This window comes from Rhinoderma darwinii, chromosome 5, assembly GCF_050947455.1.
Source record: "Rhinoderma darwinii isolate aRhiDar2 chromosome 5, aRhiDar2.hap1, whole genome shotgun sequence".
Taxonomy (NCBI): Eukaryota; Metazoa; Chordata; class Amphibia; order Anura; family Rhinodermatidae; genus Rhinoderma; species Rhinoderma darwinii.
Window position 1 is genome coordinate 134,914,883 of NC_134691.1, and position 15,908 is coordinate 134,930,790.

At 40.4% G+C, this 15,908-nt stretch overlaps 1 protein-coding gene across 2 annotated transcripts in view; it reads left to right on the forward strand.

Moving 5' to 3' along the window:
- The window catches only part of CTDP1 (CTD phosphatase subunit 1), a 180,015-nt gene that overhangs the window by 66,503 nt on the left and 97,604 nt on the right, over window positions 1-15,908 (forward strand). For both annotated transcript variants that reach the window (XM_075826530.1, XM_075826529.1), the window contains exons 6-9: window positions 187-277; window positions 2,669-2,835; window positions 4,278-5,333; window positions 12,482-12,623. In XM_075826530.1, coding sequence (XP_075682645.1) covers window positions 187-277; window positions 2,669-2,835; window positions 4,278-5,333; window positions 12,482-12,623 — 1,456 coding nt within the window. The remainder of the gene's footprint in view (window positions 1-186; window positions 278-2,668; window positions 2,836-4,277; window positions 5,334-12,481; window positions 12,624-15,908) is intronic.

Sequence of the window (15,908 nt, forward strand, 5' to 3'; positions counted from 1 at the left end):
TCTCTTTAATTTTGTAGCAACTCTTTGAGTTTGCCTATTTAAAAAAAATAAAAAGAGGGAGAGGTGCCATAACATTTGCCCTAAGCTGATATGAATTGAATTGATGAAACAATTAGAAATTGGACTTTACGATACATTTAATTAACAGAAATGATTTTGCTTTTTTTTTTGCTTTTTTTGTTTTAGGATTTTTAGATCCTGAGAAGAAGCTTTTCTCACATCGCATATTATCTAGGGATGAATGTATAGATCCATTTTCCAAAACAGGAAATCTTAGGTTTGTCTATCATGCATTTTTACTTTACTTGACTGTTTGTTTGTTTTTCTTATACACATCAGCATGAAAATCATGAAGAACTTAAAGTCCATCTATTTTAAAAGGGTTGTCAGTTTTTTGTTTTTTATAGAATATGAAATTATATAGTTTTTGAATATGCATGCTCACCTACCTTTCTTATCGTCTCGGTCTATATACAGCAGCATCTCTTCATCATGTCACGTCGCTTATATTTTTCTGTTTTTTTTTTTGAGTTTTTTTTTAGCAGTTGACCATTTAAAAACATGACAACATCATGTAGAGTCAGACAGACATTTTATACATCGTCTAGATCTAGGCAGTCATGTTATGCACAGTGAAGTAGCTGCACATCACCATGCGTCCTACTAACTGAGCCCATGACTGACAGCATGTTTAGTCTGACGCTAGTTAGCCATGGATCCATTACCCAGGACATCTGAAAGACAAATCCATTATAGGGAATATAATGGTTTTATTTTAGGACGATCATGACAGACGAGGAAGATGAGAATTGGTTCTAACCAATATCATAGTCTGTAAAGATTGGTCTAAATGGTCAGAAGTCTGTGTGTAAACCCAGCTTTACCATTCGATCACGGTTATCAGTTATCTGTATATAAAGACCACAGGAAATACACAGACTGTTCCCTGCTAATCTGAGTATCAATAGTGAAAATAGATCAGACTAGGGCTACATTTTGACTTTGGCCGTGACCGATCACACAACCAAAGATCGCTGTGTCGCCCTGTCTGCATCAACATGTTTGTACTTTTTGCAACTGTCGTGTCGCGGCAACTTGTGGGTGGCAACGTGGCCACATTCGCCCTGCCTGCAACGCAGGTAATGAAAGTGAATTGGCGAACTTTGGTCACGCAACCTGTCAAAGAAAAAAACATGAAAAGAATAAAAAGTAAACAAACAAACACCTAGTTCCCCCTAAATAGAGGGCACACCTATCTGAATCCACATGCACCAGTATAAGACATTCTTCCTGACACGCATACTTCTTACTTACGTGTCAGGTACTTGCGCAGAATGTATGTTATCCCAAACATACGAAGATTACCGCTGGCCACCGTTTTTTGTCTATTATACATTGGCGCTGTCTACTTTTGTGCTCTCACTAAAAAAAAAAAAACTCTGTACCGATTAACATCCATGTACAGATACAGCGTATAAAGTGAATGGAGAGACCATTTTTTCGCTAAAGTAATAATACCCATTAAATTATGAGCTTCAATTTTTAAATAAGAAATTCCTATGTGACACTTCAAGGCAATGTGTTGCCAGAAAAACATGTTTTTTTAAAAAAAATTAAACATGTAGTGTGTGGGTGATTAAACATTGTTCAAATTTTTTTTATTTTTTTCACTAGTCAGGAAATAATATAAATTAATTCTAATTTATAATATTACCCATTTCTGGTCACTAGATGGAGCTATTCCCAAAATTGCAGCATTGCAACATTGGGTTAAAAGCCCTCGCTCTAGTGAGCTCTCAGCATCCCCCCCCTCCTTTATCCTGGCTAGTGCCGGGATAAACGAGGGGTTTGAAATGTGTAACCTCCTACACTGTGTGTCCCCATTTTTTGAGCTAACACACAGTGTAGTAGGTTTACATACAGTAGTAAACACACACAAACACGAACATACATAGAAATCTCTTACCTGCTCCTGCCGCCGCGGCTCCCTCCGGCCCGTCCGCTCCGTTTGCTGCCGCTGGTCCAAGTGCACAAATCCGGAAGCCGCGACCGGAAGTAGTAATATTACTGTCTGGCCGCGACTTCCGGTCCACAGGAAAATGGCGCCGGACGGCGCCAATTCCGAATAGGACTGTGTGGGAGCGGCGCATGCGCAGTTCCCACACAGACGCCGTACACTGAAGTCAATGGGACGGGAGCCGTTCGTCGTCCCTATGGGACTGTGGCTGCCGTATTCCATGTCTGTATGTGTCGTTAATCGACACACACAGAAATGGAACAAAAAATGGCAGCCCCCATAGGGAAGAAAAAGTGTAAAAATAAGAAAAAGTAAAACACAAACACACAAATAAATATAAACGTTTTTAATAAAGCACTAACATCTTTAACATATAAAAAAATAATTTGTGATGACACTGTTCCTTTAAAAACAAAACAAAAAAGTGTTCATTTTTCTCTGGTCATAAATGGGGTTCGATATATTTTCTATGTATGTTCATGTTTGTGTCTAGGCTGTCCTCTTGATGGGAAGAGCAGATAATTATTTCAGTGTATGGATGTGATTTCTGATTCTGCTATCTTTTATGTCTTGTATTTTAGTGCACTTTCTTGCGTGACCAATGTTCTTGTGATGATTCTTTATGGTTTTTGTCTGTCCTGTAACTTTAAGGAATCTTTTTCCGTGTGGGGATTCTATGGTCTGCATCATTGATGATCGAGAAGACGTTTGGAAGTTTGCGCCTAATTTGATTACAGTTAAAAAGTATGTCTACTTTCAAGGTACCGGCGACATCAACGCCCCTCCTGGTTCAAGGGAAGCACAGATAAGGATCAAAGGTTAGTGATGAAGCTTTCAATCATTCTGTAATTGATTGGCTACGTTTAAGAGGTATGTCCTTATTTGAACACCATTTTACAGTGTAAAATTCTGCTTGCATACTGTGCGGTAGCATTTGTAATACTTTAGTTTTATTGTATAATTGTACTGGTTTATTTCAGTGTAATGCATCCATGGAATAACTGAATATGCCACGCGTAACATGACGTGGGTGGTATAGTCATATGACTGACGACATGTTTTTTTTTCCTTATTTAGTTACCCTATGGATGCATTTTATTTTTAGTGCAGGGACAGTCTACTGCACTGGTAGAAGATTTTTGTTAAAAAATTGTACGGTTTCCTATTCTATAAATAAAAAGAAACTAAACTGAATGCTCCATTAAGTAACCTTGTATTGCGTATCTTGTACATCAGGTTACAATACAGTTTAAGGCCGTTCGCACAGAGATGTTTTGATGCGGAAACTGCGTCGGAAACCGTGCCAAAAAACGGCCGAAAATGGGAGCGGTAAAAAGAAGCGTTGTGCCCTGTCTTCGGGCGTTTATGCCTCTGACCTCCCATTGACATCAATGGGAGGCAGAGAGAGCGTATTTCACAGCGTTTTTGCACGTGGCACTCAATGAGCGCAAGTGAAAAACTTCGTGAATATCGCGGCAAACCGCGTGCAGGCAGATCAAAATCTGCCTCAAAATTCCAACCAGAATTTTGAGTCCAGTCATAACTTGTGATCGATAAGAGGTGGATCCTGTGTGTGTGTCAGACAGGCAGAACCCGCTGTCACTGAACTTGTCAGTACAGCTGAAATTTCAGAATCCGCTAAAAGAGTGGTGGGAGATTTCAGGGGTTTTTTTTATGTCGAAAATAAATTTTAAAAAAAATTATATATATATTTTTTTTTTTTTTTCTACATAAATCCAGGATACATAGAAACTACATCTCAAAAAGTAAAAGTAATTTTTAATAAAATCTATTTGAACGTTGCACAAATCAAATGGACTGACCAAGTCCCCTTTGAGCACATGGGTGTGTCAGATGCGCAGGATCCACCTGTAATCTATCACATCTAAATTGTGAACTTAGATTACAGGTGAATCCTTCGTATCAGAGACACGCAGGACCCGCTTTCACGGAACCAGTCAGTATTGCAGACCTGACAGGAGCAGGATTTAGCGAAAGATACAGCTGCTTTTCATACAGAGCAGCTGTATCTCAAAAAGATTGCCTTTCAAAGGTTTACATAGCCTTAAGGAAATAGATTTATAGATTGATATTCAGTGCTATTTTATTTGTTTTACTCCATAGAAGTATTAAATTGGCATTAGAAGGATTTCTGTAAAAGAAGTGTGCTTTTGGGTTCACGAATGCACGTTATTTTCTGACCTGACCAATATTGCCATCGCTGCTTCCATTTGAGCATTTTTTTTTCTCCTCTTTGCAGTAAGCCGCTCTAAAGTATCTGCGACAGATGAACAGTCTGAGACTCTTACACAGGATTCTGATCCGTCAAAAAACCTTCCTGTAGAGGAGCAGAGTAATGGACTTGGGAAAAGCATAAAGGAGGTTAATGGCAGCGCTCCAGCCAGTGAACCATTCAAAAAGGATTGTGATGCGGGTGATGGACTAGTGGAGCAGGACCCTGCCGCAAGTCAGCGTTCTTGTATCGATGATAGTAAAAATGTAACGCCATCAGAAGCAGAGCCATCTATAGAACAAGATGATAGAACTGCGGTTGCTAAATCTCCAGTAAAGACTGGTGCAGCAAAAGATCTAGACTTTGACCTCTCTAGTGATAGTGACAGCGAGACTGATGTTAAAAAGTCACCATCTCCTTCCTCTTCTGGGAGTGAGAATGAATGTAAAAGAAGTTGGAGGAAGTCGAAAAAAACCGACCAGGTGTCTCAGGAATCTTCTGCTGAGTCTCTATCTGGCAAACAGTGGACTGAAAATCACAATAGTGATGAAAGACTATTAACTGAAACAAAAGATAAACTATTATTACAAGATGAGGTGATGGAGGTTCAGGGAGTAGAGCAGGATGCTCTTATTGACTTAGGAAATGGTTGCACAGATAAGAAAGAGGTAGAAACGGAATCCCAGAATAGTGAGCAGTCGGGAATAACCGTAGGAGAATCACTAGATCAGAGCATGGAGGAAGATGATGATGATGGTGAGGACCTAGATGAAGATGATCACTTAATATACCTAGAGGAGATCCTTATCCGGGTACATGCAGATTACTATGCAAAGTATGAGCGATATCTTAAGAAAGAGTTAGAAGAAGCTCCAGATATTCGTAAAATTGTGCCGGAGCTGAAGAGTAAAGTCTTGGCAAACGCAATTATTGCTTTCAGTGGCCTTCATCCCACAAACTTTCCTGTTGAGAGGACACGGGAATGTTACCATGCAAGATCTTTGGGTGCAAAAATCAGCAAAAACCTGGTTTTAAATGACGATGACCCCAACAAGGTGACGCATCTAATTGCAGCACGTTCAGGTAGGAAGATTGTTTAACCCCTTCAAGACTGAGCCTGTTTTGGTCTTGTGGGCGCAGCCGATTTTTTTTCAAATCTGAAGTGTTACTTTATGTGGTAATAATTGGGAATGCTTTTACCTATCCAAGCGATTCTGAGATGGTTTTCTCATGACATACTATACTTTGTTAGTGGAAAAATTTGATCAATAAGTTCAGTATTTGAGAAAATTTGCATTATTTTAAATTTAAATGTATCTACTTGTAAAACAGATATAAATACCACACAAAATAGTTACTAATTAACATTTCCCATATGTGTACTTTATGTTGGCATCATTTTTTGAACATCTTTTTATATTTTTTTCTAGGACGTTACAAGGTTTAGAACTTTAGCAGCAATTTCTCACATTTTCAAGAAAATTTCCAATACCTATTTTTATAGGTACCAGTTCACTTCTGAAGTGGCTTTGGAGGGCCTTATATATTAGAAACCCCTATAAAGCACCCAATTTTAAAAATTGCACCCCTCAAATTTGAAAACTGCATTTAGAAAGTTTCTTAACCCTTTAGGTGTTTCACAGGAATTAAAGCAAAGTAGAGGGGAAATTTAGAAATTTTTTTTTTTTTTTTTTTCCTCAGAAAATCCATTTTAATCCCATTTTTTTTTTTCTTTAACACAAAAAGTTTTACCTGAGAAACACAACTCAATATTTATTGTCCAGATTCTGCAGTTTTTAGAAATATCCCAAATGTGGCCCTAGTGTGCTAATAGACTGAAGCACCGGCCTCCGAAGCAAAGGAGCACCTAGTCAATTTTGGGGCCTCTTTTTTTTATTAGAACATATTTTAGGCACTATGTCAGGTTTGAAGAGGTCTTGTGGGGCCAAAATAGTGTAAACACACCCAAAAAGACATCATTTGGTAAACTACACCTCAAGGAATTTATCAAGGGGTATAGAGCATTTTAACCACACAGGTTTTTTTGCTGAATTTAGTGGAATTCGTCCGTAAAAATTTAAATCCAAATTTTTTCCAATAAAACTTAGAAATGAACAATTTTTACAAGAAATAAAGAAGAAAAAGTGCCCCAAGATTTGTAAAGCAATTTCTCCTGATTACGGCAATACCCCATATGTGGTAATAAGCTTCTGTTTGGACACATGGTAGGGCACAGAAGGGAAGGAGCGCTATTTGGCTTTTGGAGCTCAAGTTTGCTGGATTGGTTTTCGGGTGTCATGTCGCATTTGCAAACCCCCTGCGGTATCAAATCAGTGAACATCCCCCAGAAGTGACCCCATTTGGGAGACTACCCTAAAAAGAATTGATCTAGGAGTATAGTGAACATTTTTGATCCTATAGGTTTTTTGCTGAATTTAGTGTAATTAGGCCGTGAGAACTTCTATTGTTTGTTTTTTCAGGTTTTTTTTACAGCGTTTACCGCGCGCTATTAATGACATATTTAATTTATTCTGTGGGTCGATGCGATTACGGCGATACCATATGTCCGTTTCCCAACCTTTTCAGGCTCGAGGCACTCAAGGAAAAAAATAAAATAAATTCTCAGGGCACCCCTACCAAAAATTGTTTACAAAACGACAAAAAATGGCTAAAAACAAGCACTACACAGGGTATGTTCACACAACGTTTTTTTGTAAGGCAGAAACTAAAAATTTGCCTCCAATTTCATTTAGGACTTTTGAGGCAGATTTTGAATTGACAGCGTTGTTTGACTTTTTTTTTGCAGTGTTTTTTGCCCACATTTTTTTTAAGCAGTTTGAAGCGAATGCAAAAACCGCAGACAAACGAGCGCCGCAGGTTTTTTCTGCCTCCTATTAATTTCAATGGGCGGTCAGAGGCGGAAACCACTCGAAGACCATCAGCCCCCCACTCACAGTAATGACCATCAGCCCCCCACTCACAGTAATGACCATCAGCCCCCCACTCACAGTAATGACCATCAGCCCCCCACTCACAGTAATGACCATCAGCCCCCCACTCACAGTAATAGTGGATAAATGTAGAAAAAGGGGGGATCTATATCGGCGCTGCTGGGTGGACCAAGTACAATGGAGAAACAGTAGTCTCTAGAGAAACGAGTAGTCTCTTCTTTAGTTCAAATAGGTGCTTTATTGCAACGCGTTTCGACGCCGAACTGGCGACTTCATCAGGCATAAAAAGTAATGACCATCAGCCCCCCACTCACAGTAAAATGACCATCAGCCCCCCACTCACAGTAAAATAACCATCAGCCCCCCACTCACAGTAAAATGACCATCAGCCCCCCACTCACAGTAAAATGACCATCAGCCCCCCACTCACAGTAAAATGACCATCAGCCCCCCACTCACAGTAAAATGACCATCAGCCCCCCACTCACAGTAAAATGACCATCAGCCCCCCACTCACAGTAAAATGACCATCAGTCCCCCACTCTCAGTAAAATGACCATCAGCCCCCCACTCTCAGTAAAATGACCATCAGCCCCCCACTCACAGTAAAATGACCATTAGCCCCCCACTCACAGTAAAATAACCATTAGCCCCCCACTCACAGTAAAATAACCATTAGCCCCCACTCACAGTAAAATGACCATTAGCCCCCCACTCACAGTAAAATGACCATTAGCCCCCAACTCACAATACAATGACCCCTCCTTAAAGAGACCATCAGCCTCAGCCCCCCCCCCCAGTAAAATGACCATCAGCCCCCTCCAGTAAAGCCACCATCAGCCTCCGTCCCCCACGATAAAATGACCATCTGCCCATCTAGTAAAGTGACCATCACAGAGAGAAAGTGTGCTTACTCCTGGGGAAGGAATAAATAAGGAGGTATAAGAACAACAACTCCCAGCATGTCCAGGCTATTATGTGATATCAATGGACATTACAGGGAGGAGATATAAGAGGGAACTACAACTCCCAGCATGTCCAGGATGTTATGTGATATCAGAGAAAGTTTACAGGAGGAGGAGGTAGAAGAGGAGAGAACTACAACTTCCAGCATGTCAAGGCTGTTATGAGATATCCGAGGACATTACAGGGAGGAGGTATAAGAGGATAGGACTACAGCTACCAGCATGTCCAGACTGTTATTATGGGATATCAGAGGACATTACAGTGAGGAGGTATAAGCGGAGAGGACTACAACTTCCGGCATTCCCCTTGCTCCATTTCTCACACAACTTCTAACAGAGTAAAGAAAAAAACCGCTTACCCTGCCCAGCGTTAATGGCTCCTCTCCCTCCGTCAGGCTTCTAGACGTCTGTGCGTCACGTCTGCTACAACGTCGGGGGCATTATTTTTTTTATTTTTTTTGCAGTGGATGAGCGAAGTGCCGCGGCACCCCTGGACAGCTCTCGGGTTGGGAACCACTGCCATATGTATATAGGTTTTTTATGGTTTTTTTTTGCGTTTGCATGATAAAATCACGTTTTTAATAAAAATATTTCGTTTTTGTGTCGCCATATTCTAAGAGCCACAACTTTTTTTTTATTTTTCCATCAAGAAAGTTGTGTGAGGGCTTGTTTTTTGCGGAAGAAACTTGTTTCTATTGGTACCTTCTTGAGTACATTTAACTTTTTGATCCTTTATTTATTCACTTATGAAGTAACTAAAAATAGCGATTCTGGGATCGTGTTTTTTTTTTTATGGCAGTCACCATGCAGGATAAATTACATGATATTTTTATAGTTCAAGGATATAAAAATAGGACGGGTGTCTCTCTGGTGCCGGTCCGGTTTCGAAACAGTCTGCTGTTCCGTGTACTTAATACAATAAACCCTTTTTATCCACCTACCTTGTCTTCATCACTGAGACGAATGAACCTCTCTCATCGCGGATGATTCACCGATCGGCAGCGCCAGAGAGACACCCGTCCTGTTTTTATATCCTTGTTATCTCAATATTGAGGCTTCTGCCAAGCTCTCAAACCGGGTCTCAGGCTGCAACCGAACCCAAAACAACTACACCCTAGAGGTTTTTTGGATCCTGCTCTACTGGATGTTATGCTCCCAGCATAACTTGAACCCAGTACACACCTAATTTTTATACCGTTTCATGCACTATTGTGCGCTTTGCTGTTTTTTTCTCTCCTTTGTCTAGTCCTTTTTATAGTTCAGGCCGTTACGGACGCGGCGTTACCAATTATGCAGTTTTATTTATTTTTTTCTAATATTAAAGGACTTTATAAAGGGAAAAAGAGTGATTTTATTATATTGAAATGTTACTTTTTAAAAAAAATATTTTTTTATGGAACTTTTATTTTTTATTTTTTTATTCCTAGGGACTTGACCAATTGTTGGATCGTTGTTATAATACCCTGCAATACTTATGTATTGCAGGGTATTATACCTGTGAGTTTCACACTGACAGGGGGCATATTCGGTCCTGCCTCCGGCAGGACCTAATCGCCTTCAATAGATGGCAGACCGGAAGCCTTTGTTGTCATAGCAACAATCGGCCCCTGCAATCGCATAGCGGGGTGTCGATATTGTTGTAACAACTTAAATGCGGCGGTCGCTATTGACTGAGGGGTTAATCGGTTCGGATCACCGCTGTGATCCGAACCGATGTTTTCCCCAAGTACTAAGGCTGCTATTAGCAGCCTGTACTGGGAGATGCCGGGCTGCGGGGAGCGCCTGTGTGCTCTGTTAGGAGCACACGTAGATTAACGGGCTGCAAGCACAAGGACCGGTGCTGCGGCCCGTTAATCTACGTGGGGTGGTCGGGAAGGGATTAACACAACATTCATCCACAATGGGTAAATCCCATAATAAATTGAAAGAACTAATAGTAACCAGATAAGAGCCCTGCCTAAATGAGCTTACAAACTAAAGGCTTCATGCATCTCGCTTTCTGTTCTTGCTTCAGGAGTTCTTGCATGTAGGTGGTCTTGTACGCTTTGCATGCTAGAATTTCAGTAAGGTAGTAGGCTGTGGACTTAATGCTTCATTTGCTGAAGTAGGGGTATGTTCATTGCTTTGTGCAGGGAGGTGGTGATGCCTCCTGATATTTCACAACTTTAAAGAAGTTCTATTGCACAGGTTTTGTGCCTTTTTTGTGATTAAAGGAACACAATCTAGAAAGGAACGAGAAAAATAAAAACAAAGTAAACACATGCATATTGTCAGGCTTTGTGAGTTTCTGCAAGCATAAGGATTTTTTTTTTCTTTAGTGTTCTTTTATAAAGAAGTTTTGCTATTGGACCCCTGTTGCAATTTTCACATCTTCAGAAATGCCTATTTTTATGTGGTAACCCCTTTTGGACGCTGTACCGCACCATAAAAATTACAAATATCCATGTGCTTATTGTCAGCAAGTAGTTTAGACTGGCAACATTATCAACTTCAATAAGGTCATTAGAACTGGAGGACACCTGATGCTACCAAAAATGGTTGACCCCTAAATCAAAAGCCTCCAGCCAAGAAATTCCTGCAAACTTTCGATATGGAGCTTGTCATTTTGTATGAGGCAATTCTATAGAATGCCAACTGTCGTTTGCCGCCACTTGTTGTCTTGTATGTCTATCAAAGCTCCTATATAAGAGGAACCTCTTTCCTTTCGCTGGCCTTTGCTTTGGGATATGATTGCTGAATTTTCTTAAGATAGTTTCCCTTTAAACAAAGGATTGTCTGTGGAGTGTCTTGTGTCCTATGGGATTACTGAATGATCACCCATAAAACTGACAATTCAGGCCCTGCCGTTTGGTGGGTCATCCACATCTATTTTGGTTCTTTCACAATTCCCAGTGTGGTAGTTTGTCACTGTAATAGAGTAAGCTGCTGGTAGGTTGTCTCCGGTATCTGGAGCCATGCTGACTGCAGTGCATCCCATATTTGCTGGAGGGTACGTAGGGGAGGACCTATAGAGCGAACAAGACTAACGAGGTGGTCCCACAGATGCTCAATTGGGTTCAAGTCTGGTGAATTAGGGGGCCGGGGAAGTACTTGGAAGTCTTGGTCGTGCTCTTCCAACCACTTTTGGACATTTCTAGCTGTGTGACATGTCGCATTGTCCTGCTGGAAAACTCCATCTGCCCCAGGGAAGACAAACAGCATGTATGGGTGGACGTGATCCTCAACAATGGATTTATACCCAAATCGGTTCAGAGTGTCTTCCACATGGATGAGTGGGCCCAGAAAATGCCATGAAAAAGTTCCCCAGTTCTCTGTTTCTTGCCTGTCACACCAACATCCATCCGTTCGATGAAGCAGAAAACGTAAGTCATCGGAGAAGGCAACCCTTTGCCAATCATCGATGGTCCAATTCCTATACTGCTGTGCAATTTGAAGTATTTATTTCTGGTTCACCATTGTTGGCATAGGGGCAGTGATCATCCGTCTGCTTCAGAGCCCCATACGCAGTAGGGTTCGTTGAACTGTTTTAGACACACGTCTTGTAGCCCCCTGATTGATTTTCATGCTGAGCTGCACCACCGTAGCGTGTAATTTGGCCCTTGTGCACCTTCGTAGCCGACGTTCACCTCGCGTCAATAGCACGTGGGGCTCCGCAGTTTCCACGTCTGTTATTCCCAATGGTGCCATTTGTCCACTCATGATACACTTTCACCACAGCAGCACGCGAACGGTTCACAAACTGTGCTGTTTGAGTAAATACTGCCACCCTTAGCCTGAAAGCCAATAATCATCCCTTTTTTCAACTCTGATAAATCATCCCTTTTACCCATGCCAATAACGTGTGATATGTGTTCAGCCTATCGCACACCTTATAATACCCACCTTGCCAGCCCACGACACCTCACTTCCTTCATGGGCTACGCACTGCAGATGTCAAAAGTAGGAGGTGGCCATAATGTTGCTTGACGGTGTGTGTGTGTAATATATATATATATATATATATATATATATATATATATATATATATATATATGCTACCAAACATTTTCAAGCGAAAATGCTTCCATGGAGGAAGTGAAACGTTGCTGTGTTGGGTGAATAAACTTCATTTTTTGCTATTGAGTGCTGCTTCTTTGCTTGATTTTTTTTTTCCATATACCTCACTGGGAGAACGTCACTCCCTGTTATCTGAAGCTTAGCACCAGCTGTATTTGTTTTTTTGCACAGTGCTGCTCCTATTATATGTTTGTTTCTTATATATATATATATATATACTTCGACTTACACTTACATTTTTCCTCCTTTTAATTTCTAGGTACTGAGAAAGTCAGGCAAGCTCAGAATTGCAAAAGCCTTAATGTCGTCAACCCCGATTGGCTTTGGAGCTGTCTGGAAAGGTGGGAAAAAGTTGAAGAGCAACTGTTTCCACTGAAGGAGGATTATTTGAAATCTCAGAGGTATATACAATCTGTTACATTTCTTAAGATTTATATGTAACTTAAAGGGTATAATGACTTTTTATATTTATTTATTTGGATGCAATCTGCATAAGTTTTTTTTGCAAAGTACCTAAGAAGTCTTAGGTGGTAACTGTAAAATTAAATCTGAAGTGCAAATGTATTCACCCCCTTGCTATTAAACCCCTAAATAAGGTCTGATGAAACCAAATAGTCACATAACTAGTTGAATAAGGCCCCCCATGTTCAATCAAAGTATCGCATGATCTGTCACATGATGTCCGTATAAATACACCTGTTGTGAAAGGTCCCTGAGTCTGCCGCACCTCTAACCAACTTGAAGACAAAGGAGTTCTCCAAACAGGTCAGATACAAAGTTGTGGAGAAGTATAGATAAGGGCTTGGTTATTAAAACAAATATCCCAACCTTTGAACATTCAAAGGAGCACCATTAAATCCATTATAACAAAATTGAAACAATGTGGCACAACTACAAACCCCGACGAGCCGCCCACCAAAACTCACAGGTCAGCAATTGCAAGGCCTTAAAGGGGTTTTCCTAGTTAAAACTTTTACGTGTCCGTGCTTTTAATCTGTATCTGTGCTTACATTTGTAATGTACTTATGGTTTCAAAATTGGGCTACTTTTTCCAATGCTGCTCTCGGGCATGTGACTGGGGACATCACTCTCCTTTGCCCGCTGTGTTTATCATCCATGTACCTGTTATGTGGTCAAACTGTTCAAATTTCTGGTATATGACACGTCACTTGTGACGTGCCGTGTATAGGCTGTTCTGTTATACAGCCAGTAACGCGCATGCGCGGTCCCTTCTGTTCTCTCATTTGTCCGCTTGTCAAACAAGAGAACAAGCACATTTAACCCCTTTAGGACACAGCCTGTTTTGGCCTTCAGGACACAGCCTATTTTTTCAAATCTGACATGTGTCACTTTATGTGGTAATAACTCCGGAATGCTTTTACCTATCCAAGCGATTCTGAGATTGTTTTCTCGTGACATATTGTACTTTATGTTAGTGAAAAAATTTGGTCGATAAATTCAATATTTATTTGTGAAAAACTTCAAATTTTAGCAAAAATTTGCAAAAATTTGCATTTTTCTAAACTTAAATGTATTTGCTTGTGAAACAGATAGTAATACCACACAAAATAGTTACTAGTTACCATTTCCTATATGTCTACTTTATGTTTGCATCATTTTTTTTCACGTACTTTTATTTTTCGAGGACGTTACGAGGCTTAGAACTTTAGCAGCAATTTCTCATATTTTCAATAAAATTTCAAAAGGCTATTTTTTCAGGGACCAGTTCAGTTCTGAAGTTGCTTTGAGGGCCTTATATATTAGAAAGTCCCCATAAATCACCCCATTTTGAAAACTGTACCCCTCAAGGTATTCAAAACCACATTCAGAAAATATTTTAACCCTTTAGGCGTTTCACAGGAATTAAGGCAAAGTAGAGGTGAAATTTACAAATTTCATTTTTTTTGCCGAAATTCATTTGTAATAAAAAAAAATCTGTAACACAGAAGGTTTTACCAGAGAAACGCAACTCAATATTTATTGCCCAGATTCTGCAGATTTTAGAAATATCCAACATGTGGCCCTAGTATGGTAATGGACTGAAACACAGGCCTCAGAAGCAAAGGAGCACCTAGTGGATTTCGGGGCCTCCTTTTTTTAGGAATATATTTTAGGCACCATGTCAGGTTTGAGGAGGTCTTGTGGTACCTAAACAGCCGAAACCCCCCCAAAGTGACCCCATTTTGGAAACTACACCCCTCAAGGCATTTTTCTAGGGGTATAGTTAGCATTTTGACCCCACAGTTTTTTTGCAGACTTTAGTGGAATTAGTCTGTGAAGATGAAAATCACCTATTTTTCTGTGGAAACATAGAATTTTTTCATTTTTACAAGGAATAAAGGAGAAAAAGCCGCCCAACATTTGTAAAGCAATTTCTCCCGATTACGCCAATACCCCATATGTGGTCGTAAACTGATGTTTGGACCCACAGCAGGGCTCAGAAGGGAGGGAGCGCCTTTTGGATTTTTTGAAGCAGATTTTGCTGGATTGGTTTTCAGTGCCATGTCGGGTTTGCAACGCCCCGGAGGGACCAAAACAGTGGAAACCCCCCAAAAGTCACCCTATTTTGGAATCTACACCCCTCAAGGAATTTTTCTAGGGGTATAGTGAGCATTTTGGCCCCTCAGGATCTTTTTTAGAGCTAGGGTGACCAAAAAACAGCGATTTTGGCGCTTTAAATTCTTTATTTATTACAGCGTTCACCGTGCGCAATAAATTACGTTTTAATTTATTCTGCCGGTCGGTACGATTACGCCGATACCATATGTGTATAGTTTTTTTTAAGTTTTGCAGCGTTTGCACAATAAAATGAAGTTTCTATAAAATAATTTATTTTCTGGGACACGCTATTCTGAGCCGTAACTTTTTTATTTTTTCGTCAAAAAAGCTGTGGGAGGTCTTGTTTTTTGCGGGACGGGTTGTAGTTTTCATTGGTACCATTTTGGGGTAAATGCAACTTTTTGATCACTTTTTATTCTATATCTTGGGAGGGGTGGTGACCAAAAAATAGCGATGCTGACCGTTTTCAGTTTATTTTGTTTGCGGCGTTCACCGTGCGGAAAAATTAACATTATAGTTTCATAGATTGGGTCGTTACGAACGCGGCGATACCAAATATGTGTACTTTTTTTTAACGTTTTCATTTTTTCCCTATAATAAATGACTTATTATAGGAAAACAAAACCTTTTATTTTTACACTTTTATAAAACATTTTTCTTAACTTTTTTTTACTTTTTACACTTTATATTTTTGTTTATTAACTTTTTTTTTTACTTTTTACACTTTCTTTTTTTGACCTGCAGCTCTGATCGCTGCTAGAATACATTACACTACCTAGGTAGTGTAATGTATTCCAACTGTCAGTGTGACGTCACAGTCACTCTGACAGTTGGTCTACGAGGATCAGCAGAGGCTAATCCTCATAGGCTGACATACATGGCAGACCTGGGGGCCGTTGTCTGGCCCCCAGGTGCCATCACAAGCATCAGAAGCCCCCACGATTGCATGGGGGCTGCTGATGCGCTACAAACCCGCTACATGCGGAGATCGCAATCGAGCCCCGCATGTAACGGGTTAATTGCCGAAATCAGCGGCGATGAGCCGCTGATCGGCAACACTGGAGAGTGTCAGCTGTCGGGGACAGCTGATCTCCAAGTTCCCGATGCACACTGTCGCCGACAGTGTG